The 26,536-nt window shown below is 42.0% G+C and overlaps 1 protein-coding gene across 3 annotated transcripts in view; it reads left to right on the top strand.

Moving 5' to 3' along the window:
- SNTG2 (syntrophin gamma 2) overlaps positions 1-26,536 on the top strand; it is an 827,232-nt gene that overhangs the window by 405,489 nt on the left and 395,207 nt on the right. For all 3 annotated transcript variants that reach the window (XM_073625453.1, XM_073625452.1, XM_073625454.1), the window contains exon 3: positions 26,079-26,135. In XM_073625453.1, coding sequence (XP_073481554.1) covers positions 26,079-26,135 — 57 coding nt within the window. The remainder of the gene's footprint in view (positions 1-26,078; positions 26,136-26,536) is intronic.

The raw sequence follows: 26,536 nt of genomic DNA, 5'->3' as shown, positions 1-26,536 counted from the left end.
TTAGTTTTAGTCGTATTTTATTCATCTCAATTGTTTTAGTTTAGTTTAGTTTTAGTATTCGTTTAGTCGACTAAAATGTTTTAGTCGTTTTAGTCAATGAAATTAACACTGTTTGGGGGCTACCCTAAAGCACCCTCCCCATGTTGAGGGCATGTGGCCTGGTACGGTTCAGGAGGGGGGCGCTCTCTTGCCTCCCCTCTTTTCCTGCAGCCTGCCAGGTTGCGTGCTCAGATAAGGGCCTGTTATGGATTTTGGGGGGACCCCTATGCCATTTTTTTTATTTTGGCGCAGGGTTCCCCTTAAAATCCATACCAGACCTGAAGGGTCTGGTATGAATTTTGGGGGGGACCCCTACGCCATATTTTTTTTAATTTGGTGCAGGGTTTCCCTTAATTTCCATATCAGACCCGAAGGGCCTGGTATGGATTTTAGGGGGACCCCCACGCAATTGTTTTAAAACATTTTGGTTCAGGGTTCCCCTTAATATTCATACCAGACCCAAAGGGACTGGTAATGGACTGGGAGGGATCCCATGCTCTTTTTTTTAATGGGTTTTATCTATATTGCTGAGACCCGACAATTCATTGTAGCCGCGATCAGTTTTAAATGACAATTTTTCCTTTAGAAATCTTATTTTGCTGTGGTACTATTCTAAATGCGGGAAAAATGCGCCACTTTACAGGCATACTATAGACACCCCCCAGGCACAATATTTAAAGGAATATTTCATTTTTATTGTTTCACTTTAAGCATTAAAAAAATCACTGCGAGAGGTGCATGCATGGCGCTCCATGAAATGGCCACTTGATCACAAAGCTCCGTCCCGCTCTGTACCATCGGCGCTCCCAGCAGCAGGCACAAACACACTAAAAGCTCTGCACAGGTCGCAGAACACTCAGGATACCCTAAGGAACAGTTACATGATGGTGGTCTGCAAAACAAGATGGCTCACACAGGAATCCCAGTCTTGTCTCCCTGGAGAGATGCTCTACATGAGGAGGTATGTGGAGGGGTCCCAGTGCTGCCATCAATGGGGGGCCCGACATCAACCAGCCACTACAGTGTCCCTCCTAAACCAGACCCTGGACCACATGTTGATATCACCCTCAGCCGCAACCTCACCTAGGCCTGACTTGAACTTTCAGGATGGGGGTCAGTGCTTCCCCCAGCAACAGGACATATCCATGCTGTTCACCAAATTTGCAGAAATGCTGGCCAGGGGCATTTCCCAGACTGCAGCCAGGATTACCTCAGATATCAAATCTGATCTACATCTCCTCAGCTCTCGCATTAAGTCTATTGAAAGTAAAGTGGACACCACGATCAATCGACTTAATCAAAGCACTGATCGCTTCCAGGAATTACACGATCAATTAGAGGGGCCATAGCTAAAATCGATGATCTGGAAAATAGGTCAAGAAGACTTAACTTCAGGATCAGAGGTCTGCCAGAGACCATCACAGATATTACTGACGCAGTTCACTCACTCATTAAACACCTCATCCCAGACATCCAAGCCCACAAACTGGAACTTGACGGGCTCACAGGGTCCTGGACCCCCCTCGATCTGACGAACTACAGTGTGACATTGTGGTCAAGCCACACTATTACAACGTCAAAGAAGAAGTCACAAGGACAGCTCGCAACACCACACAAATTCAGATTATGGGACACTCAGTACAAATCTTCGCCGATATCTCCCCATTCACCATTCAGAACAGGCGAGCACTCAAGACCCTGCAATGGTACTGACGCAGAAGAATATCAAATATTGGTGGCTCTTCCCCTTGAGCCTGAAGTTTGAATTCAATGGCAAACCTTTCAGATTTTCACATTTTGAAATTCACGGAAGGTGAACTCCTGCTGCGAAAGCTGGGCCTGCTTCCCACAGATCCACCCTCTTCGATGCAGTCATCATCCTCCAGCCTGACCAAACGACCTCCTCCTTCAAGCCCACTCACAACCACATGGCAGAAACTGAAACATAAGAAAGCCAAGGAAGGAATAACCACCTGAACTGGAGAACCGCCAGGTTCTTTTTCTCTGTATCCCTATCCTGGGACTGGGCTCACATGGCCCCTTCGGCGCTAGTGCCCAACGGAACTCATCCTTTGTTTACTCCCATGGAACTCCGGTTATCTCCATTGTGCAGGCCTATACTGTTCGCCTTAGCGCAAAGATGCCATATACAAGAGCTCCTCCAGGAAATCCCTAGTTTTCTAGCTCTACCAGCAGTTGCCCCAGGTTGCCTCAGTATTCTGGACATTAGAGGATTGTTTGCACCCTGGTGATTTGTCTTTCCCTGGGTCTTGTGTGATGGTTTTCATGCATACCCAGGGAGACTCACGTCTCTTCCCCCCACCCCTAGCAATATCAGGATAGCACAATGACCACTAGGCCACTTACTCTGTTTTTTAAGGAGCTCCCGGGGTTCTTGCGATCTCACCCCCACAGATTGCGAGATCCCCCACAGATTGTTACCCTTTCGGTGGGACTGTTAACGATCTTTTGGATCCTTGTCCGCCCCCCCTATATTCTCAATGGTTTTCTCATAACTTCCCTATTTTACTAATCCTTCAGGGTTTTCAAAATACAGTTTTTATGAGTTTTGTGCACTAGTTTGTTGAAATTTGATTGGTATCTATATTTTAGGGAGTGTAGTGTATGGAGTGGCACTCATGTTCCTCCCCCTGTACTTGGAGCTGCAGACGGATCTCGCTCCTAGTCAGGAACCCCCCCAACTGGTTGGGGGGAACTCTACTTGTATATAGGGATACGGGGGAATTGTTTTCCCCGTCTACCCCTGGAATCTGATCTCTTTTCTTTTACTCTTCTCTTCTTTCTGTCTTTTCTGCCTTTTACTATTATCTTGTTTCAGTGATGTGTGTGGTCTTGCTCATCTGCAGAATACGGGAATATGCTCTGATAGGCTCCATCGCACCTCTTGCCTCTGGACCATCCTTCAGCAGTAAGGTAGGTGGTTGGGGATCATTGGCATTTCCTCCTAAACTGCTCCATGGCTGATACTACCGCCCATACACCCACCCTGCACTTTGCCTCGCACAATGTACAAGGAATGAATTCTCCTGTTAAACGCCAAAAAATTTTCCAATACTACCATGACCAAAAAATCGACGTATTGTTTCTTCAAGAAACACACTTTCCAAAATCTTACACCCGTCCTTTATGCACTCCAAATATCACAAGTTCTATCTAGTGAATTCTGACAATAAGACTAAAGGAGTAGGCCTGTTTTTCTCACGTAAAACCCAGTTCTCGCTGGTGTCTGAATTTAAGGACCCAGATGGTAGGTTCATAGTTGTGAAGGGTCTCATTGATAATCAGCTCTATTCCCTCATCTCTTACTATGCACCAAATAGGGGCCAAGCTAAATTTTTTGAGTCTCTAATCACACTCTAACCCCCATCTTGAAGGTTTGATCATTTATGGCGGAGACTCTAATATTGCGTTTGACACAGGGACAGATAAAACCCGCCCACCGGGTAAGGACTGCATTCGCCCCACCAGGCAAAGCCTCAGTGTTGCCAGACAAATTTACCACCAGGGGTTAGTCGATGTCTGGAGGGAAATAAGGGTACGTGATCACACACACTATTCCAGCCCTCACAATACTTTAGCGAGAATAGATCACTTTTTTATTCTACAAAATCACATCCCGCCAGTACACAAGGCAATCATTAGAGACTCTGCCTGGTCAGATCACTCCTTCCTTCTCCTAACCATAATCAAACCTGCCACACAACAACAAGGGTTTTACTGGATACTAAATGCTTCAATCCTCAGCAATCCCACCCATGTCAGCGAGATCGAAAACATCCAGGAATATTTCTTATTTAATGATGTCCATAACATCTCCCCAACTCTCTATGGGCAGCACATAAAACCTCAATTAGGGGTAAGCTGATCCAAATGTCCTCTAGGATACACAAAGCCCGCAAACTAGAAATTGACAGGCTGAAAAGGGAGTTTGCCTCTCTTAGAAAACAACATAAATGTAGGCCCTCCTCCGCCTCGGCAGCAAAACTTGAAGCAGCACACACAGCCCTTAACTTGGCTCTTACTGCCATAGCAGAAAAGAGTTTACGCTGGGAGGGTGGGAGGTTTTATCATCAGAAAGATAGGTCGGGTCCTATGCTAGCTCATAAGCTGACACCTAAAATTAGACCCCACACCTTACCTAAAATAAAACTACGCAATGGAACCCTCACACAAAATCCCCAGAAAATCATGGAAGCTTTCCATAACTGTTACCACACTTTGTACAGCAAAGAAGGGAAGGAGCTCCCACCCAGCCTGATTGACTCCTTGCTAAACCCACTGAAGATCCCAAAAATCCGGGATCACCATAGGGATAGCTTAGAGGCCCCTATATCGGTGGAGGAAATCTCTCTGGTAATCAAAGACCTCAAAAATAACTCTGCCCCTGGCCCTGATGGCTTTTCAGTCCCGTATTACAATTATTTTGCCCCACTACTATCCCCTTACCTGGCACGATTCTTTAATCAACTTCAAACTGGAGCACAACTAGACACAGCATTAAATTCGGCTTACATCACAGTAATACCTAAATCGGGCAAGGACACTAGTTGCACAGCTAATTATCGCTAATTATCATTGATAAATAATGATCTAAAAATTTTGACGAAAATTATAGCAGATAGAATATGCAATTTTATTGGCCTTTATATCCACAAAGACCAGGTAGGTTTTATGCCTGGTAGACAAGGACCTGATTAGATCAGAAGAGCAATTGACATAGTTTCTTTGCTGGGGTCTGGATGGGAAAAGGGACCCCCACAGAAGGGATTCTTGCTTTCTGTGGACCTCATGAAAGCGTTTGACTCTGTCTCCTGGTCTTTCCTGTTCCCGATTTTACAAAAATGGGGTTTCAGCCAATCCTTTCTGAACACAATGCACTCTACTCCAACAAGGAGGTGAAAATCAAAATGCAGGGATGCTACTCAACATCTTTCCCAATTCTAATCGGCACAAAACAGGGCTGCCCCTTATCCCCACTGATCTTTGCCATGATCATTGAAACCCTAGCTATTGCTATCAGAGACAACCCTGATATACATGGCGTACGCACAAATGTGATCTCTTCATGGACGATGTATTACTCTTTATCACCTCACCCCTAACATCGTTAACAAATATATGCAGGGTACTTGATGACTTTGACAGAGTTTCTGGACTCAAGGTTAACTATTCGAAATCCCTGGCACTAAATGTCAATTTGCCAGCAAAGCTGGTTTACGCAGCTTAAAGACAACTTTCGGTTCCGTTGGAAAGAAACGTCAATCCCCTACCTAGGGATTGACCTCACCGCATCTATAGACAAACTATATGCCGCAAATTTTCCCACAATTTTTAGCAAATTGGAGGAAGATCTCTCACACTGGGATAAGCTAGGCCTTTCCTGGATTGGAAGAATGAATTTGGTAAAAATGACCCTTCTGCCACGCATCCTCTATCTTTTTAGATCGCTACCTATCCCCATTCCCAAGGACCACCTCAGGAAATTCCAATATAAAATCATAAAATTTATTTGGGGAGCGAAGGAGCACAGAATAGCCAAAGGGACCCTGTATAGGAATCAAGACCAGGGATAGGTGAGTTTACCTAACCTCCTCTGGTATTATATGGCAGCACAGCTATCTCAACTCTCCACTATATATTCTAAAATAGCACACCCTGACTGGGTACACATGGAGAGACAAGCTATTCCCCAATACACCCTGGACTATATTCTCTGGTGTCCAGCTAAATCCAGACCTGCTATTATGGCCCCCACGCTTTCCCATTCCCTAGTACTGTGGGACTCTCTCAAAACTAATCCACTCCTGATCTCGCACTGGCACCCACTGTCACATATTTTTCTAAACCCCTTGTCCCCCCCGTTTAGACATTACAGCTTTCCGGTGGTGGTTAGATAAAGGACTACATAGGATGGGACACTTTGTCAACCCAGCGGGGCCTCTCACTCTGGCCCACTGTTTAAGGAAACTCGACATGCCAAAATCTGAAAAGTTTAGATACCACCAAATCGCCCATTTTATCCGGTCCATGCAGTCTTCCACAATGACCCCACTCTCGACCACGAACTATGAAAGGTGGTGCGGTCAAGCCATGGAGCAGAGGGGGGGAATATCGGTGATATATCGATCACTTGCTAGGGCTGACACCAAATCGCTCTATATGAGAGAATTGGAAAATGACTTGCAACATAATTGGAGCATTGAGGAATGGCATAGAGCATCGACTGCGGCATCTAAGGGCATTCTAAACATAGCATTAGTTAAGGCAAATTTGAAAGTCCAAATGAGGTGGTATATTGTCTCCCTAAAAATTTCCAAAATCTACCTGAACGCCTCTCCTTTGTGCTTCCGCAACTGTGGACATATTGGGTCGATATTACACATTTCGTGGGATTGCCCCAAGATCAGGGGCTTATGGAATAAAATATTCCACATCATTAGGAAACTTACGGGCTTTCCAGTCCAACAGACTCCTCAATCTGCCCTCTTAAACTTACCCATCCCCAAGACCCCTAAACTAGTCCAATGACTGATCATGTTTATTTTCCTTGGGATCAAGCTGACAATTGCTCGGGCTTGGAAGCAACCCACAGTGCCTTTTTTCTTGGTCAAAAGGAAGATATTATGGATCATGGCCCAGGAGAAAACAGTTAGCATCCTCTTGGATACTGCCAACAAAAAAGCGGCCATCTGGGAGCCATGGACCAGATACCTATCTCGGACACCTGCCACCCCTTGCTAACTCAGGTTCGTGTAGATGAGCGAGTTCCACACTGTCTACTATTAAGCTTGTGCTCTTTCCTTTTTTCTCTCTTTACCTTTCTTCTTTCTTACTTTCCTTTCTCTCCTGCTTCTTCTAACTGCAAGCATACAGATAAAACTGCAGACAGACTTCTACATCTATCCACGTAAGCAGTTGGAATATCTCTTGGTCCTTTTTTTACCCAATACCTCCTGCTCAGAGGACATCCACATGTATGTATTTCGTCCACCACTAACAGTTCACCCAACTGCCTAGACAAAGCAGACCTATGAGGTATTTCAATCTTAGCATTAATGTTCGCTTTTCACATATCTTTGAATTCTTTATGTTTTCTGTTCCTCCTGCTTGTAGCATGTTTTTGTACTCATTACTTTACTCCTTTTGGGGGAGATGGCCCCCCCTACCCAGCACAGCAAAGTGTGTTGGGGTCGGGGAGTCCCTTCCTCCTTTAGGAATAACTTGCTGAGACTACTCTGCTCCTTCTCATCTTAAACATGTAATGTGTTCTTTGAAATATTACTTTATCTGATGTTAACAGATGGTTCTACCTGTATCTTTGTCAACATATTCTTGCTGTTTATCAATAAAAAACTATTGAAAGTAAAGTAAAAAAATCAATGCTCCCGAAAAAAATTCTTTTTTAATTTTCATTGATACATGTCCCCTGGGGCAGGACCCAGGTCCCTAAACACTTTTTATGACAATAACTTGCATATAAGCCTTTAAAATGAACACTTTTGATTTTTCATCTTAGTGTCCCATAGACTTTAATGGTGTTCTGGCGGCTTTCGAATTTGCCCCGAACAACGCATATTGTTCGATGTTCGCAGAACATCCAAACAACCAAAGTTCGGCCCGAACTTATGCATCGGGTCAAACCATTCGCCCATCCCTAGTTTAGTAAGCCAGTCCACCACCTCCTCTTCATGCTGTGGCTGGATAGCACGGGCAAACTCACTAAACAGAAGAAATTATGCCTTGCCTGAGGAGTAACCACCACATCCACCTTTGCCTGTGGACACATTTGTTGCTGGCTCCCTTACAGTGCCAAGGGAACATCTGTCTCTCCTTGTTGTCCTCCCAGACATTATTGGGATGGAGGCTTATAAGCAAATGTAAAGAAGAAGTTGAAATCTGTACGTAGATGCACTTTAATCAATGTAAAGTGGTGTTTGGTGCACTTTAATTTGAGTACTCAAGCTACACAGACACACTCCACGGATACACTATAATATACTGCAATATAATACCCCAAAGTACAGTGACATACAGAACTATATGGCGTTAAACTGGCAGTAGGGATGGGCTATCTTTTCAAGTCGAACATGAGTTGGACTCGAACATTGGCTGTTCGCCGAACAGCGAACAATTTGGGGTGTTCATGGCAAATTCGAAAAGCCGCAGAACACCCTTTAAAAGTCTATGGGAGAAATTTAAAGAGCTAATTTTAAAGGATAATATGCAAGTTATTGTCATAAAAAGTATTTAAAACCCAGGTCCTGCCCCAGGGGACATGTATCAATGCAAAAAAAAGTTTTAAAAACGGGAGTTTTTTCGGGAGCAGTGATTTTAATAATGCTTAAAGTGAAACAATAAAAGTGAAATATTCATTTAAATTTCATACCTTTGGGGTGTCTATAGTATGCCTGTAAAGTAGCGCATGTTTCCAGTGTTTATAACAGTCTGAAAGAAAAATGACATTTCTAAAGGAAAAAAAGTAATTTAAAAGTACTAGCGCTAGTGCTGGCTATTAATGAATTGTCGGTCCAGACAATACACATAAAAGTCATTGAAAGTCATTGAAAAAAAAATGCATGGGGGTCCCCCAAAATTCCATTACCAGGCCCTTCAGGTCTATTATGGATATTAAGGGGAACTCCGCGCCAAAATAAAAAAAAAATGGTGTGGGGTTCCCCCAAAAAATCGGGTCTGGTATGGATTTTAAAGGGAACTCCGCACCAAACTTTTTTTTAAAAATGGCGTGGGGTTCCCCCAAAAATCCACACCAGACCCTTATACGAGCACGCAACCTGGCAGTCTGCAGGAAAAGAGGGGGGATGAGAGAGTACCCCCTCTCCTGAACCATACCAGGCCACATGCCCTCAACATGGGGAGGATGTCCCTATGCAGTGGCGTTGTTAGGTGGGTGCGGGGGGTGCGGGCCGCACCCGGGTGACACCCGCCAGAGGGGTGACACCCGTAGGTAGCGGCACGCACCGCTAACACTGCCCGCTGCCCTGATCTGCACCACGGGACTTGCGCTGTGTCCCTCAGCACAGCGGTCTGAAGCCGCCTCCCCCTCCTCTCTGTTTACATTCACACAGGAGGAGGAGGAGCCTGAGGGACACACACGGCTGTGTGCATCTGTCCGCGCTGTTCTGAGGTCTGTAAACTTCATGTATACAGTATGTGGGTGGACATGTGCAGGGGTATTCTATACTAATGGGGGCTCTGCACTGGGGGGATTCTATACTAATGGGGGCTCTGCACTGGGGGGATTCTATACTAATGGGGGCTCTGCACTGGGGGGATTCTATACTAATGGGGGCTCTGCACTGAGGGGGATTCTATACTAATGGGGGGCTCTGCACTGGGGGGATTCTATACTAATGGGGGCTCTGCACTGAGGGGGATTCTATACTAATGGGGGGCTCTGCACTGAGGGGGATTCTATACTAATGGGGGGCTCTGCACTGAGGGGGATTCTATACTAATGGGGGCTCTGCACTGGGGGGATTCTATACTAATGGGGGCTCTGCACTGGGGGGATTCTATACTAATGGGGGCTCTGCACTGAGGGGGATTCTATACTAATGGGGGGCTCTGCACTGGGGGGATTCTATACTAATGGGGGCTCTGCACTGAGGGGGATTCTATACTAATGGGGGCTCTGTACTGGGGGGGATTCTATACTAATGGGGGCTCTGCACGGGGGGGATTCTATACTAATGGGGGCTCTGCACTGAGTGGGGATTCTATACTGATGGGGGTCAGCACTGAGGGGGGTGTATGTACTGATGGGGCGGTCTGCACTGAGGTGGGAGGTTGATACTGATGGAGGGGGGTCTGCAGACTCTGCACTGAGGGAGGGGGTCAGTACTTAGTGTGGGGTCTATACTGAGGAAAGGGGGTCTGCACTGTGCGGGAGTCTGTACTGAGGGCGGGAGTCTGTACTTAGTGGGGGGTCTATATTGATGGAAGGGGGTCTGTACTGAGGGAGGGGGGCTATATTGATGGAGTGGGGTCTGTAGTTGGTGGAGGGGGGGTCTGTACTGAGGTAGTTGGTGGAGGGGGGTGACACCAATTTTTTTCGGCACCAGGTGACACCAACCCTAGTGACGCCACTGTCCCTATGTTGATGGGGACAAGGGCCTCATCCCCACAACCCTTGCCCTGTGGTTGTGGGGGTCTGCGGGCGGGGGGGCTTATCGGAATCTGGCAGCCCCCTTTAACAAAAGGGACACCCAGATCCCACCCCCCCATGTGAATTGGTAAGGGGTACATTGTACCCCTACCATTTCACAAAAAGAAAGTGTCAAAATGTTAAAAAACCACAGGAGACGGCTTGGGGCAAGTCCTTTATTAAAAATAAAAAAATAAAAAAGAGATTCCAGCTAAGTAATCCAATAAATCCATGCTCCTACTCCAGCGATGTAATCCAATTCTCGTTCTCCAGCGATGGATGATCTCCGGCGACTCCAGCGAGGAACACGTAAAGGATCCTGCCTCCACCGGCGGCACCCAGCCAATGACACGGCACCAGCTTGACAGCTCTTATGTAGCTGAGGGTGAGGCCATCTGTCACGTGACCCCGTCCCGCTCTGACAAGGGGAAACGCTGGGGTTTCCCAGTGATGTGTACTGGTGACCCCGCCCCCCTCTGATGCTACTTTACAGGCATACTATAGACACCCCCAGGTACGAAATTTAAAGGAATATTTCACTTTTATTGTTTCAATTTAAGCACTATTAAAATTACTGCTCCCGAAAAAAACGGTAGTTTTTTAAACTTTTTTTTGCATTGATACATGTCCCATGGGGCAGGACCCGGGTCCCCAAACACTTCTTATGACAATAACTTGCATATAAGCCTTTAAAATGAACACTTTTGATTTTTCATGTTCGTGTCCCATAGACTTTAATGGTATTCACGCGTTCGAACAAATTTTTTGCCTGTTCGCATGTTCTGGATGCAAACCGAACAGGGGGGTGTTCGGCCCATCCCTAACTGGCAGTAATGCATGCAAATCTATATGGCATTAAACTGCCAGTAATGCACACAAAACAATATGGTGTTAAACTGACAGTAACACACGCAAAACTATATGGCGTTAAAGTGGCAGTAACGCACATAGAAGTCAATGGCGTTAAACTGGCAGTAACGCACAAAACTATATGGCGTTAAATTGGCAGTAACGCATACAGAACTATATGGCGTTAAACTGGCAGTTATGCATGCAAAACTATATGGCGTTAAACTGGCAGTTACACACACAGAACTATATGGCGTTAAACTGGTAGTAACACACACAAAACGATATGGCGTTAAACTGGCAGTAATGCAAACAAAACAATATGGCATTAAACTGTCAGTAATGCACACAGAAGTAAACGTTGTTAAACTGGCATTAACGCACACAGAAGTAAATGGCGTTAAACTGGCAGTAACGCAATCAAATAGACGTGTTCAACTACACTGACGCTATCTTTCCCTACTCTAGCTATACACTAATGTTAAGATTACTGACACGGTCTCACTACACTACACTGAAACTATATGAGCTGTCCCTACTCTGCACTAATGTTTTTATGAATGACACAGTCTTACTACACTACAGTAAAACTATCTGAGCTGTCCCTACTCTAGCTGCACATTATGCAAAGCTGAATGGTGGTCCTCCTCACTACACTCACACTATCCCTAGACTGACACTAAACTCTGACAATTGAAGCAAAATAGCACTGTATAGCACACTAACTAACTGATAGCACTGAACAGAGCCCTGTTCTATCTCTCTCCATGCCAAAATCACACTGAAAATAGCTGCCATTGAAAGAATAATTTTATACTGTGGGGTGGGAATGAGCCATGATTGGATAAAGTCATGATGACAGTGTCCAATCATGACTCTGACAGTGCTCTGTGCCCTGATTGGCTGAAGCTTTCACTGCTTCAGCCAATCAGGGCTTGCAATGCACTGTTCAGCACCGCAATGCATTGTGGTCAGTTCGGGGGGCCGAACAAATGGTCAAACTACCCGTTTGTTCGTCGAACGTCCGAACAGCTAAAGTTCGGCCCCAACTTATGTTCGAGCCGAACCGTTCACCCATCCCTACACGCTACTAGTTCCCTTAAGGATTTTATGTTTTTCTCTGAGAGAGCATTAGGTATTGGAGGGATAGAGAGGGAGGTTGACTTAAGTATTCCCTGCCTGAGTAGTCCTGGTGGGAAATCTGGATTACCCCAAAAATGGTATCATTGGGCCTATATATGTTGAGATGGCTGCAGTCTTTATTAAGTGATCCCATGGGAGGGGGGATAGAAGAGCTTCTAACTGCACCCATTGTTTATGTTTTTTAATGATATATACTATGTATGAGTCTAGCCTGAAGAACTGCTTTATAATAAAGTGCTAGGTTTGGTAATCCCAATCCACCTAGGTGTTTCTTCCTTGTAAGGACATCACATTTTAATCTTGGTTTAGAGCTGGTTCAAATATATTTTTTGGGTTCAGAGCATACTGTTTGAAAAAAACTTTTTTAGGGAGGCCTATTGGTAAGAAAGACATACGCAAATCTTGGAAGGCTATCTATTTTAAACAGCACCTATGCTCAACCACAAATGACATAAACTTGTCCACTGTTTTACTTTCTGTTGTGTTATGCCCTGTACACACGATAGGATTTTCCGATGGAAAATGTGTGATAGGACCTTGTTGTCGGAAATTCTGACCATGTGTAGGCTCCATCACACATTTTCCATAGGAATTTCCAACACACAAAGTTTGAGAGCAGGCTATAAAATTTTCCGAAATCAAATACCGATCGCGTGTACACAAATCCGACGCACAAAGTGCCACGCATGCTCAGAACAAATTAAGAAACTAAAGCTATTGGCTACTGCCCCGTTTATAGTCCCGACGTACGTGTTTTACGTCACCGCGCTCAGAACGATCGGATTTTCCGACAACTTTGTATGACCGTGTATATGCAAGACAAGTTTGAGCCAACATCCGTCGGAAAAAATCCATGGATTTTGTTGTCGGAATGTCCGATCAATGTCCAACCGTGTGTATGGGGCATTAGGGCGATTAGCGGCTGGTAGTTTAGCGTATATAAATCCTCCTCTCTCGTAGTCAAACAAATACCCAAGTATTTCAGAGTTTTCTCTTGCCAGTGAAATGAGAATTACTTCTTTAAGACATTTGCCTCCTCCTCAACATCTAGGGATACCCTCAACATGTTTGTTTTATTTATATTAACCTTGAAATTACTAACCGCAAGCAAATTCATTAAATTCTTGTATTGGCGCTTAAAAGGCTAGTTGAGGATTTGAAATAAATAACAATAAGTAGTCAGAAGAAAGGCACGTTTTACATTCCCTGTAGCCTATCCCAATACCATGTACTGAGGGATTATTTTTAATGGCAATGGCCAAATGTTCCATAATGTATCCATAGGATAAGCGAGAGAGAGCATTCCTGTCTCATTCCATTTCCTATGACTACTTGAACTGATAGGATCCCATTGACTCTAACTCTTGCTGTCGGAGACTGATACAGCCCCAGCATTTTTACTAAGAGGGTTGATGGTATCCCAATCTGAGGTTAGGTTCACACATATGCGAATTGGATATGTTTTGAACCATATCCAATTTGTATGACATGTGAATTGGATGGCTTACAATGTAGCTTGTTCACACATGTCAGGGGTGGCAGCAGTCCATTTCCAAAAAGGTTCCTGTGCAATTTTGGGTCTGATTTAGGTGCAAATTCAAGTAAAAATTTGCAGCAGAATCACACCTGAACTGGGGAATAAAACTGAACTGGACTCAGGACACCGGATTGCAAATCACAGCCAGACATGTATGAACCCAGCCTTAGTCAGAGGGGTTAATTTACTAAAGGGATAAAGACTGTGCACTTTGCAAAGTACAGTTGCACTCTGCAAGTGCAGTTGCTCCAGAGCTTAGTAAATGAGCAGAAACTCTGCTGACTTCCATCATCCAATCCTGCGCAAGCAAAAATGCTGTTTTATTTTATTTTCCTTGCACGTAATTGGATACTCTTTGCAAAGTGAAGACTTACCTCCTTTAGAGACTGCACTCTGGAGAGACTGCACTTGCAGAGTGCAACTGCACTTTGCAAAGTGCACAGTCTATTTGCCTTTAATAAATCAATCCCAGAGTCTCTGAAGGGCTAACCTAAGCAGTCAAACGCTTTTATGGTGCCTACTGCTAAGAAGCAGAGGGGCATTTTGTTTTTCTTAGATTAGTCCATTAAAGTTAGGACTTTAGCAGTGGTATATTTTGCCTCTCTGTGGGAATCAATCCCTACCTGGTCTAAATGTTTAAGAGATTTTAAATGAATGGCAATAATTTTAGAGTAGATCAGAATTTTTTAAGTACAATGCTTGTGCTAATTTCTGAAGTAAGCTGCACGCACAACAATTATTTTAATTACTGAAGAATATTACAAACTGAAAAAAAGTAATTTCAAAGTATGACCTTGTATCACATTTGAACCTCCACCTAATAATTAATTTGTACTTTTCCTTTATTCTTCCTGTGAACTGTTCATTTGACCCTCATTTAATAATTACAAAATTGAGAAATATAAAAGGACATGGAAAAAGATTTTAAATTAAGGGTCACCCCCTTTAATTTTAAACGCAAATCTGAATTTAGAGTATGTAACTGTTCTGTACATAATACATAGCTAAGTAGTTTTAAATGTTTACAATTTAATCCTTCAAGCAGCATCGTTTAGAAGTATGAGCGGAATGTAAAATTAATTACTATCACTCATGCATGTAAAAGTTCTGCCCTTATTTCTCTGTGCATGGCATGCTGGTCTTCATATATGAAACACAGGACATGACTTCTAGCATGCAAAGCTAAACTTCACATAAACAGCTAAATATGTACCTGAAACACACACATACATACAAGGGAACTTTACCCGCCAAAGGATTTGTAGTTCTGTACATTCATTTTTGAGATTTACACCGCTCTGTCACAAAGTAAAGCTAGCAGTCTGGCAGAGTAGAAGACCTGATTTTCTCGTCCCTCTCCAAGCCTGTGATTGAAGAGCACATCTCTCTTTCACTCTGTTCTCATCTCAATCAGCATATCCCTTGTTAGCATATGAGCACTACTGCACAACTGACTGTCTCCTTGTGCTGCTTCTCCCTCTCCTAATCTCAACTCTGCTGTATAGGGACAGAGAGAGGCTGATACCATGTAAACTTCAGGTACATTGCTTGCATTTTTGAAAGCACAACTAATATATTAAAGGATAAGTTCACCTTTGGGAACATGTTACATGTTCCACACATTTTTAGGGTGGAACATGTAACATGTTCCCAATGCTGCAGCTGCTGCCTGATCCCTGCGCTTCCTGTGACGTCAGTACAGGGAGACATGCCCCGTACTAGCTGTCACTTGTTTTAAAAATAGCGTGACCATGCAGGACTCTGCCTACACGGCCGCGTCATGTATTCACACAGCTCTGTGTGAATGAACTGACATCCTTTGCGGCTGTAGGCTCGTAGTTCTCAATAAACGCGACGTGCTCTGCTGAAAAATTTGTTCATTTTCATTTCATTTGTTTTTTTAGTTTTTTGGGTCATTCGTTATGATCACAATTCATAAATTTGTAAATTTGTAAATTCAAAAATTCATAAATTCGTATATTCGTAAATTCGAAAATTCATAATTTAGTAAATTCGTAAATTCGAAAATCCAAAATCCGATAATAAGTAAGATAATCCAAAAATTTGAAAGAACAAAAATCCAAAAATTCTAAAGAATAACTAACTAACTAACTAATAATACCTAATTATTAAATTATAGGTATTAGAATTTCCTTTCAAATTTGGCTATTAGTGAACATACCGGATACAAATTTATCCGAAGTTACAAATTTATCCGAAGTTACGAATTATCCGAAATAATGATTGCCGCATCTAAACAAATGGAATAGAATGAACTAATAATAAATAATAAAATGTTTTTATTATTATTATTATTATTATTATTGTTGTTATTTATTATTATTAATTCATTATGTTCCATTCGTTTAGATACGGCATTCGTAACTTCGGATACATTCGTATTTGTTACGATCACTAACAGCCTAATTTGAAAGGAAATTACAATACCTTTAATTTAATAGTTAGTTATTATTTCAGATTTTTGAACTTTTGAATTTACGAATTTACAAATTTTCAAATTTACGACTTTACGATTATTCGAATTTACAAAAAATTTGTTAAATGGGTTTTTTCGTTAAATCAGATGTTTCTGAATTAACAAATTTGTTGAAATTTGTTAAAAAAAAATTCAGAACGAAAAAAATGTTCTCAATGAACTACCATGGCGCTGTGGATCGCCGTGGTAATTAATGGATTCTTCCTGTCAGTGTATCTGATTGCTCATACGGAATGTACAGCACACAGATGCTGATCACAGGTGCAATGCTTTACAGCAGTGGTTCTCAACTCCTGTCCTCAGGACCCACTAACAGGCCAGGTTCGCAACTTACTGTATATACTCAAGTATAAGCCGACCCGAATATAAGCCGGGGCACCTAATTTTACCACAAAAAACGTATTGACTCGAGCATAAGCCTAGGGTGAGAATGCAGCAGCTACTGTAAGTGGAAAAGAGGGTCAACAATGCCCATCTGAAGCGTCACTGTGCTCATTTGTCACCTCACTGTGCCCATTGCATGCCTCACTGTGCCCATTGCAAACCTCACTGTGCCCATTGCAAGCCTCACTAGGCCCATTGCAAGCCTCACTGTGCCCATGTACCTTATCTGCCATGTCAGTATTGATGCGGAGGGAAGGAAAGCCATATTACACTGTACATTGTCCCCACCAATTCACAGCAGGGGAGGGTAGTGGCAGCCCACAAGTATTTTTTGTCAATATCACAGTTTTATTGATTGCATGCAGTAGCAGGAGCTCAACATAACTATCAGGGTCCTCTCACCAATGTGAAAATGTAGTCCAACAATAAAAAGCACCAGGAGATCAACTGATTTCCAGAATTATCCCATTAATTCATATAATAGCATCAAAACAGCTGCAAGGTATGAGAGTATGCTAATGTGCAGCTCTAAACTGACTGTAACTGGTTCTACATTGTAGCATCAGAGGTATGCATATACTTGTAATAACAGAACTTAATCAAAGAATATTTAAACTCTAAAAAGTGGGGGGGTGTGGCCAAGCTGCAGATGTGAGTGGGTGTTAGCCTCTGACCTGCCGCCGAACATCTGCTATCAGCTTTGGAGATATCTTCTGAGGGCTGCTCTTCTCTTACCCGGCTGTATGATCGGTGCACCTCCCAGTTCGCGCTGCACTCCCGCCTGGTCATCAGAACCGTGCAGTCCACTTTCCTTCGCTCTTGGTCACCAGAACCGCACCATTCACTTTCCTTCCCTCCTGGTCACCAGAACCGCGCCATCCACTGCAACAAAGCTCCGCCTCCGCCTCATCACGGACGGACGAGGAGGAGGAGGCGGGATGGCGTGGATGGCGCAAACTTCCTATACGCACAGCCTTGCTGTGAAACGGAGGGGGACAATGGAAGCATAATATGGCTTTCCTTCCCTCCACATCAATACTGACACTTGATAACCTGACTCGAGTATAAGCGGAGGGGGACATTTTTAGCACAAAAAAATGTGCTGAAAAACACGGCTTATACTCGAGTATATATGGTAACTGAAATACATCACAGGTGATATCAATTGCTGCTCAGTGATTGCAGTATTCTAGTCTGCATCTCCCCAAGGTAATAATTAAAATCTGGCCTGTTAGTGGGTCCTGAGGACAGGAGTTAGAACCACTGGTTACAGGCTCCAAAAAAAAATCAAAAAACGAATAAATGCATATTTTTGTTACCTGCAAAAAAATGTGCATTTATTATTTTTTTCTAAAAAGTGAACTACAGAGCTGCATTAATCTGTATATTTTATTTCTGCCTGGAATTCAGCTTTCACTGTGCCAAAGAGACATAGGAATGGTGCCACACTATTCAGATTGTCAGAAATAAAATGGATAATATTTTATGAATTTACAATTACATCTAGAAATACAATTAACATTTTTGTTACAGCCAAGACCCGTGTCCACTTTTTAAAAGATACCATGGTAGTTGCAAAATGCTGTTCTGCCATGATGTACTCATGAACTAAATGAATGACATATCTACCGACAGGAAGATTTAGTACTGGGCAATGTATATCTCCATGAGGTAAGCTTGTATTGAGCTAATTAACAGTCTAAGGTCCATTCAGAGCCAATCAAGAGTCTCAATGCGTTCTGTAAGTAAGACCTCAGCAAAAGAGTATATGACTGCAAATGGCCAGTTTCTCCTTTAATTAATATTTTGATATGCCTGGATAATGGCACCCATAGGGAGACAAGTACAAGGGTAAATATTACACAGACTCCTCAGTATGGTGTCTGCATAGTATTACATTAAGGGAGGCAGAGGTATAGGTCACTACCAAGTCTATGCTCCTGAGAAGGCCAGCTCTAATGCTTATTTATTGATGCTTAACCTATTCCCCTTCCACCAATGGATATGCTTTAATGCCCCGTACACCTGATCAGACTTTCCGACAACAAGCTCACATCGAAAATTTCCTGTTGGAAATTCCAATTGTGTGTACATGGCATAAGAGTGTATATTTTAGATAGATGAGTATTATGACGCATGAAGTAGCATTTGTGTGTATATGAGAGGAGTTATTAGGCATTAGTGTTGCCTGTGAAAGTTTTTATTTATCCAAGTCATAGTATAGCTAGTGTTGCACAACTGGACATGTTCTTTTTTGTTTTAGATATTTAGCTTATCATCCTCTTTCATCCTCAGTTCTAATGAATGCCAGGAGCATATCCCAGTAGACAGATGGGTAACTCAGTCACCTTAATCCAATCACCATGGGATGTGTCATGACCAATGTGAATTGTCCAAGCACATGGAATGTGGGAAAGTTTGTGAAATCAACATGTTTTAATTTGCAAAATCCAATCCTATGAAAGAAGCGCAAATGACAAATCTATGCTTATAGTGTGCCACATCCAATAATCAAGAAAGAAGAGAGTTTTTTTCCCTGGGTGGACTTTTAAGGCACCAAATAGTATCAATGTATATAAGTATAGTAGTAACAAAAAAGTTTTTTATTTACTTATAATTAGACATGATTAGACATGATTAAAAATACAGTTAAACATGAAATATTAATTGTTCTATACAAAATCATCGGCTGATATCACCATACTGAAAGACCCTCCTTACACCCAATGCATTTCGGAGTAGTAATTGAGCCCTTCTTCAGAGGTGCACTAAAAGGAGGAATTCATCTATGGCATAATTAAAGACAAATGTAATCAATTTCACAAGTAGAGGATTACATTTATGGTATAGAAAGTACCGAACATTTCAAGAGTCTACTTACATAGTATTGAATAACAAAATGATTTTCAATATTTCATTATGTGATATTATAATTATGGATACATAACATGAGACATTATGCAGGTGGGGTTGCTATCTCAAGGCCTGTGGGCTTCAAATAAGGCAAATAAGAAGTCAAGAAAACAGACTTAGTTTTATAGCTGTCCTCCCCAAGGAAAGATAACTCCTCACATTCCAGAGCCGCAGGGTGGCCAACAGGATATACTGAGGCCAAGCAGGGAAATCCCTAAAAAATAATGAGATCATCATTATGATCGATACATATTTAGGTAGTCCATTTAAGAAGTGCATTCTCCTCCATTCAGCAACGAACAGTTCCTCTTTAAGTGGCAGTGTATCTTCAGTTCCCAGTAGTAGGGGGTGCCCATTCTGGGGTAGCAAAGAAATAGTTTCACGTTATTATCCCATTCTCTGATCAGGCTGTGTCATTCCCATCAGCTAGCAACATCTGCTTATTGCTAGTCTCCACCTACAGCTTATAGGGGGATCTTCCAGGAAGGATGTAAAATCACCTCAATTCCTGGAAGGTTTTAAAGCAAAAACCGGGGACAAGCAATCCATGCCTACAAACTTGCAGTCTAAACTGAACACGTATGTTGCATTCCTTTTACATTACTTTTACTTATATTTTAATTACAGTGGCACAAATAAGAGCCTTGCAGGCATAAAAATCCCTCAGCACACAGGATCAAAATAAACATTGAAACTCTGCTATTACACTTTACTCTCTCTGCACAGAATAAAGGCAGATGGCGAACACTTTTTCTGATCCTACCTTAAATAAAATAGCTGGGGACTACACAACAAACAGCAACTGTTAAGACAATAATCACTGTGGACAGGAGTATGTAATGTACAACACAGCGAACAGAGTGTTGCAGCCAGGACTATATAATATGAATCATTACATATTCAGTGCAGCAGTCAGGAGTATGTAATGTATAACATGGCTTATACAATGCATGAATCAGAAGTAGAATACACTGCACATGATACAGAATGCAAAGATCAGTATGTAACATAGTCCTGGCTGCGGGTAAGTGGGAGGCACAATTGTCATGGTGTTAGCATTCAGTGGTAAGAAAAAAAAAAAAATACCCAGAAAAGCAGAACACGGACTACAGAAATGTGGTATGGAATAAGGAATGTATATTGTTAAGTACAGAATCACTCAGTGGAGATTAGAGAATAGGAAAAGCACAGGGCAGATTACAGAATGAGGGGGTGAGATACATTAGTGGAGTGAAGTAGTTGAAATCCTTGGACAGTCCTGCAGAATCTGGGTTGGTTGGGAGGTATGCCACCCCACTGCCCTTTTAGCTGTAGGAAGAAAAGCCAACCTACATAAGCTATGAGCTGCTCAATTTATAGCTTACACAAGGCTATGGCATCACATGGCAATGCTTGGTGATTGTCCCAGCACTGCCACATAAAGTAAATGACATGCTCCTTTTTTCCTTTAGTACTGGTCTGGTTGTTTTCTTTGCTGCTACTGTAGAGCAGCTGGGTAATTCAATAAAATGACATCCAATAGAGCTCAACCACATTTACTTTAACCACTTAACCACCGGGTCATAGCCGAATGATGGCTACAGTGCGGCTCGATAACTCTAGGAGGGCATACATTGACATCCTCCCAGAATCGCGCTCCCGCATGCCCCCTGGGGCACACACACGGGAGTATCCAGGACCACTGGGTCCAGAGGACCCAGCGCATCACGGATCACAGTAAATGGCCGCTGACAGCGAGCGTTTACCATGTGATCGATCTGTCAAATGATGGAGCGATCACTTGTACACAAACCTGCGTCACATCCGGTTCCTCTCTCCCCTCTCTGTACCAATCGGGGAGAGATTGGTTGCAGCAGCAGCGTGGGCTGGATCTGTAGTGCCCACAGCACTGCTCTGTGCCAGTTGCAGCCTCATCTATCCATCCATGCTCAGTCATCCGTCTGTCACACTCGTCCATCCATGCTCAGCCATTCATACTCAGCAATACTCATCCATCCATCCATGTTCAGCCATCCCTCTGTCATACTCATCCATCCATCCATGCTCAGCCATCCACACTCAGCAATACTCCTCCATCCATCCATGCTCAGCCATCCACACTCAGCAATACTCATCCATCCATGCTGAGCCATCCATACTCAGCAATACTCATCCATCCATCCATGTTCAGCCATCCCATCCACCCCCAGCCATACTCAGCCATACTCAGCCATAGCCAGCCATAACCAGCCATATCCAGCCATACTCAGCCTTCCATACTCAGCAATACCCAGCCATACTCAGCGATAGCAAGCCATACCCAGCCGTACTCAGCTGTGCCCAGCCATACTCAGCCATACCCAGCCATACTCAGCCATGCCCAGCCATACTCAGCCATGCTCAGCGATACCCAGCCGTACACAGCTGTACCCAGCCATACCCAGCCATACTCAGCCTTATCCAGCCATACCCAACCATACCCAGCCATACTCAGCCATACCCAGCCATACTCAGCCATATCCAGCCATACCCAGCCATACTCAGCAATACCCAGCCATACTCAGCAATACCCAGCTGTACTCAGCCATACTCAGCCATACCCAGCCATTTCTCAGCCATACTCAACCGTACCCAGCCATACTCAGCCATACTCAGTTGTACCCAGCCATACTCAGCAATACCCAGCCATACTCAGCCATACTCAGCCATACCCAGCCATACCCAGTCGTACCCAGCCATACTCCACCATACTCAGCCATCCCATCCATACTCAGCCATCCACATTTATGGCTCAACCATGCTCAGCCATCCCCATCCATGGCTCATCCATTCACATTCATGCTCATCCATGCCACATCAGTTCTCATCCAGCCCCTACAGTACCTCACAAAAGTGTAATTGGTAGTCAAATTAGATTTGAGAAATGTATGCCCCTAGAACACCTGATGGTGCTCCCTGTAAGTTGGGCCTCTGTATGTGGCCAGGCTGTAGAAAAGTCTCCCACATGTGGTATCACCATACTCAGGAGGAGTAGAAGAATCAATTTTGGGGTGTAATTTTTGGTATGCACATGCTATGTGTTAGAAATATTGTATAAATGAACAACTTTGTGTAAAAAAAAATGCATTTTCATTTTCTTTCCACATTTTCCAAAAACTTGCAGAAAAAAATTACATGTTCAAAAGACTCATTGTGCCTCATATATTATACATTGGGGTGTTTTCTTTCCAAAATTGGGTCATTTTTGGGGCGTTCCCATTGTCCTGGTGCTCCAGGGCCTTCAAAAGTGCTAGAGGTAGTCAGGAAATTAGATGTGTAATTTATGCTCCTAGAACAACTGAAGTTGCTCCCTGCATGTTAGACCTCTCTGTGTGGCCATGCTGTGTAAAAGTCTCAAACATGTGGTATAACCATACTCATTCTGGAGTAGCAGAATGTGTTTTGGGGTGTAATTTGTGGTATGCATATGCTGTGTGTGAGAAATAACCTGCTAATATGACAATTTTGTGGAAAAAAAGGAAAAAAATATTTATTTTGCAAAGAATTGTGGGAAAAAATTACAACTTAAAAAAACTCACCATGCCTCTTACTAAATACATTGGAATGTCTACTTTCCAAAAAGGGGTAATTTGAGGAGTATTTGAACTTTCCTGGCTTGTTATGGTCTCAAAAAATATGATAGGCCGTCAATAATTCAGGTGTGATCAATTTTCAGAGATTGGCATGATAGGTTGTGGACTATATAACTTTCACAAAGACCAAATAATATACACCAATGTGGGTAATTTTTTACCAAAGATATGTAGCAGTATAAATTTTGGCCAAAATTTATGAAGAAAAATTACTGATCTGCAAAATTTTATAACAAAAACCAAGAAAAATTCATTTTTTTTTACAGAATTGTCAATCTTTTTTCTTTTATAGCGCAAAAAATAAAAAAAAATCAGTTATAAATACCACCAAAAGAAATCTCTATTTTTGTGAAAAAAAAGACAAAAATTTCATATGGCTACAGTGTTGCATGAATGAGTAATTGTCATTCAAAATGTGAGACCATCGAAAGCTGAACATTGGTCTGGTTAGGAAGGGGGATTTAAGTGCCCAGTGGTCAAGTGGTTAAACAAGGGCAAAGAGGCATTTAGTCCAGGACCCCTATATTAGACCATAGTAATATATTCCCTTTTCACATCTAGGTTAAAAACACAAAAATAATATAATTTAAAAATGTTGACACATTAGATTAGCTTGCAAAAGGCAAAAGAGAAATTGTCAATGTTCCAAGCAAACAAGCATGCCACTAATGGAATAATTGCTCAACTCTATGAAGTAACACATGCAAAAGTTGACATAGCTGCACACCCCAAAATGCATTGCAAAATTAGTGGAAAAGTTTCCCCGGGGGGGGGGGGCTTTAAAGCAGCAAAATATTTTTTACAACAATGTTTAGTAACCATGTTTGGTAAAAGATATTATTTAATTCAGACATAGAATGCATTACATAGATACAATCAATATCACATAAAATTCCAGTAGTCGACACAAGCAACAACAAAAGACCATCTCCCATGGCAATCAATTAATTAAAAAAGTTCTATTTGTACATTTACATTGCAACAATACTATCCATATGATTCCCCATGAATACCCCAATGCATTTCAACCCTTTTTCCTTTTCTGGTCTTCGGGGGGGGGGGGTTTAAATTCTAGAGAGATACATCAAAAAATTCCATTAGGATTTTCTACAGTATACAAAACATGATAGATCATTTCGTGATATTTTGAAAGTCTTTAAAGTACATCTCCATACATATGGCAAAGTACTTACCATTTGGGAATAGGAAAGTGTGCTTGTGTCGCATAGTTTGAATTAATAAAAACCGTTGCGTGCGGTGGTCCCACAATGTTTGCTCATTCCCTCTGTCATCTCTGGGCGCGTCCATAGTCCACGGGGCTTGCAAGGAGCCACACATTTGGACCCAGTGGGGAAGGTGTAGGGCGAGGCACCGGTAATTTGATATTTGTAAAAATTAGTATGTAGTCAGCGGGTGTCGGGTGGGTGTTCCATATGGTCCTATATAGCCGGACTGCTTAATATTCGAAACAATTTCATAGGGTGGTCTCGACTAATATTATCCCTATTGCTCATATTTTAATAATTTTTGGATCTAAATTGTGATATGTAAATATGTGATAGGTTGAACTAAGTGTATAGAGTGCTTGATGAAAAAAAAAAACACTTTAAACAGACTCTATGTTTTCATGCCTCACCTTACAAAGGTGATGATGCTGGGTGGTGGGGTAGTATATGAAAAAAACTAATTGATTGGATCTATGTGATAAAGTGTAACATAAATAGAATGTTGTTGATAAGTACCAAAAGCATGGGGTCTGTGTAATGAGATATAGCATAAATAAAACATGTAAAAAAAAAAAAAAAAGTAACAAACATGTGAAAAAGGGAAAAAAAACCTAAGAAGGCTTCATTAGCCTTCTTAGGTTTTTTTTTCCCCTTTTCACATGTTTGTTACTTTTTTTTTTTTTTTGGCACACATCAATAACACTTTTTTTACAAATATCAGATTACAGGTGCCTCACCCTACACCTTCCCCACTGGGTCCAAATGTGTGGCTCCTTGCAAGCCCCGTGGACTATGGACGTGCCCAGAGGTGACAGAGGGAATGAGCAAACATTGTGGGACCACCGCACGCAACGGTTTTTATCAATTCAAACTATGCGACACAAGCCCACTTTCCTATTCCCAAATGGCAAGTACTTCGCCATATGTATGGAGATGTACTTTCAAGACTTTCAAAATATCACAAAATGATCTATCATGTTTTGTATACTGTAGAAAATCCTAATGGAATTTTTTGATGTATCTCTCTAGAATTTAAACCCCCCCCCCCCCCGAAGAAGACCAGAAAAGGAAAAAGGGTCGAAATGCATTGGGGTATTCATGGGGAATCATATGGATAGTATTGTTACAATGCAACTGTACAAATAGAACTTTTTTAATGAATTGATTGCCATGGGAGATGGTCTTTTGTTGTTGCTTGTGTCGACTACTGGAATTTTATGTGATATTGATTGTATCTATGTAATGCATTCTATGTCCGAATTAAATAATATCTTTTACCAAACATGGTTACTAAACATTGTTTTAAAAAATATTTTGCTGCTTTAAAGCCCCCCTCGGGGAAACTTTTCCACTAATTTTGTAATTGCTCAACTCTAACATTGTATTTTAAGGAAGATCACGTTTGCTGGACCAATGTAAACAGTCAGTGACTAATTTAGTAAATCAACTATATTGATGACAAATCAATTTTATAATCCAATGCTACTTTTGTGGTATAATGCATTTTTAATAAAATATTAAACAATAATGCAGGATAATAAATATAATAAAAACTAATGTTGCTTCAAATAGCAAAAGTCTCAGTTTTTATTAATTTTTTTTAAGAACAGCATCGGCGTTATTGATTGTTTTAGCTATGTTAATTTATATACAGTACTAACCTAAATTTAATTTATTTTCCAATTTTTTAAAGCGCAGAACTGTTACACTTCACAGAGACCCTGTTGGAGGATTAGGCCTAAGCATCAAAGTAAGTAATACCTTATACACTCTCACATATCAACAATCCCCTATTAAAAAGAAGACCAAAAATCTACATTTTTACAAATTTATATTAGCAAGGTCATTCAACAAACTCAGAAGTATAGTTTTACGGTAAAGGACTCAATCACCAATGTGTCAGGAAGAGTTTTTCAAAGGCTTATATGCAATTTTTTTGCACATTTGGAATAGTTTTAAGTTGATAAAACACAGAATAAAATAAAGACTGATGTTGCCTGTGGTGCTGTAATCACTGTTTATGTAGCATGTCTTTTATCACTTGTATTGCAGCCTGGTTCTTGGTTGGCTTTTGAAAGCTTTTTTGAAAAAAAAAAAAAACAGCTTGTAAAAAATGGACACTGTAAAAAAAAAACACTCATAAACGAAAAA

Source organism: Aquarana catesbeiana, linkage group LG04, assembly GCF_042186555.1.
Source record: "Aquarana catesbeiana isolate 2022-GZ linkage group LG04, ASM4218655v1, whole genome shotgun sequence".
Classification (NCBI taxonomy): domain Eukaryota; kingdom Metazoa; phylum Chordata; class Amphibia; order Anura; family Ranidae; genus Aquarana; species Aquarana catesbeiana.
Note: the sequence above shows the minus strand (reverse complement) of the source record. Positions and strands in the feature narration are given on the sequence as shown.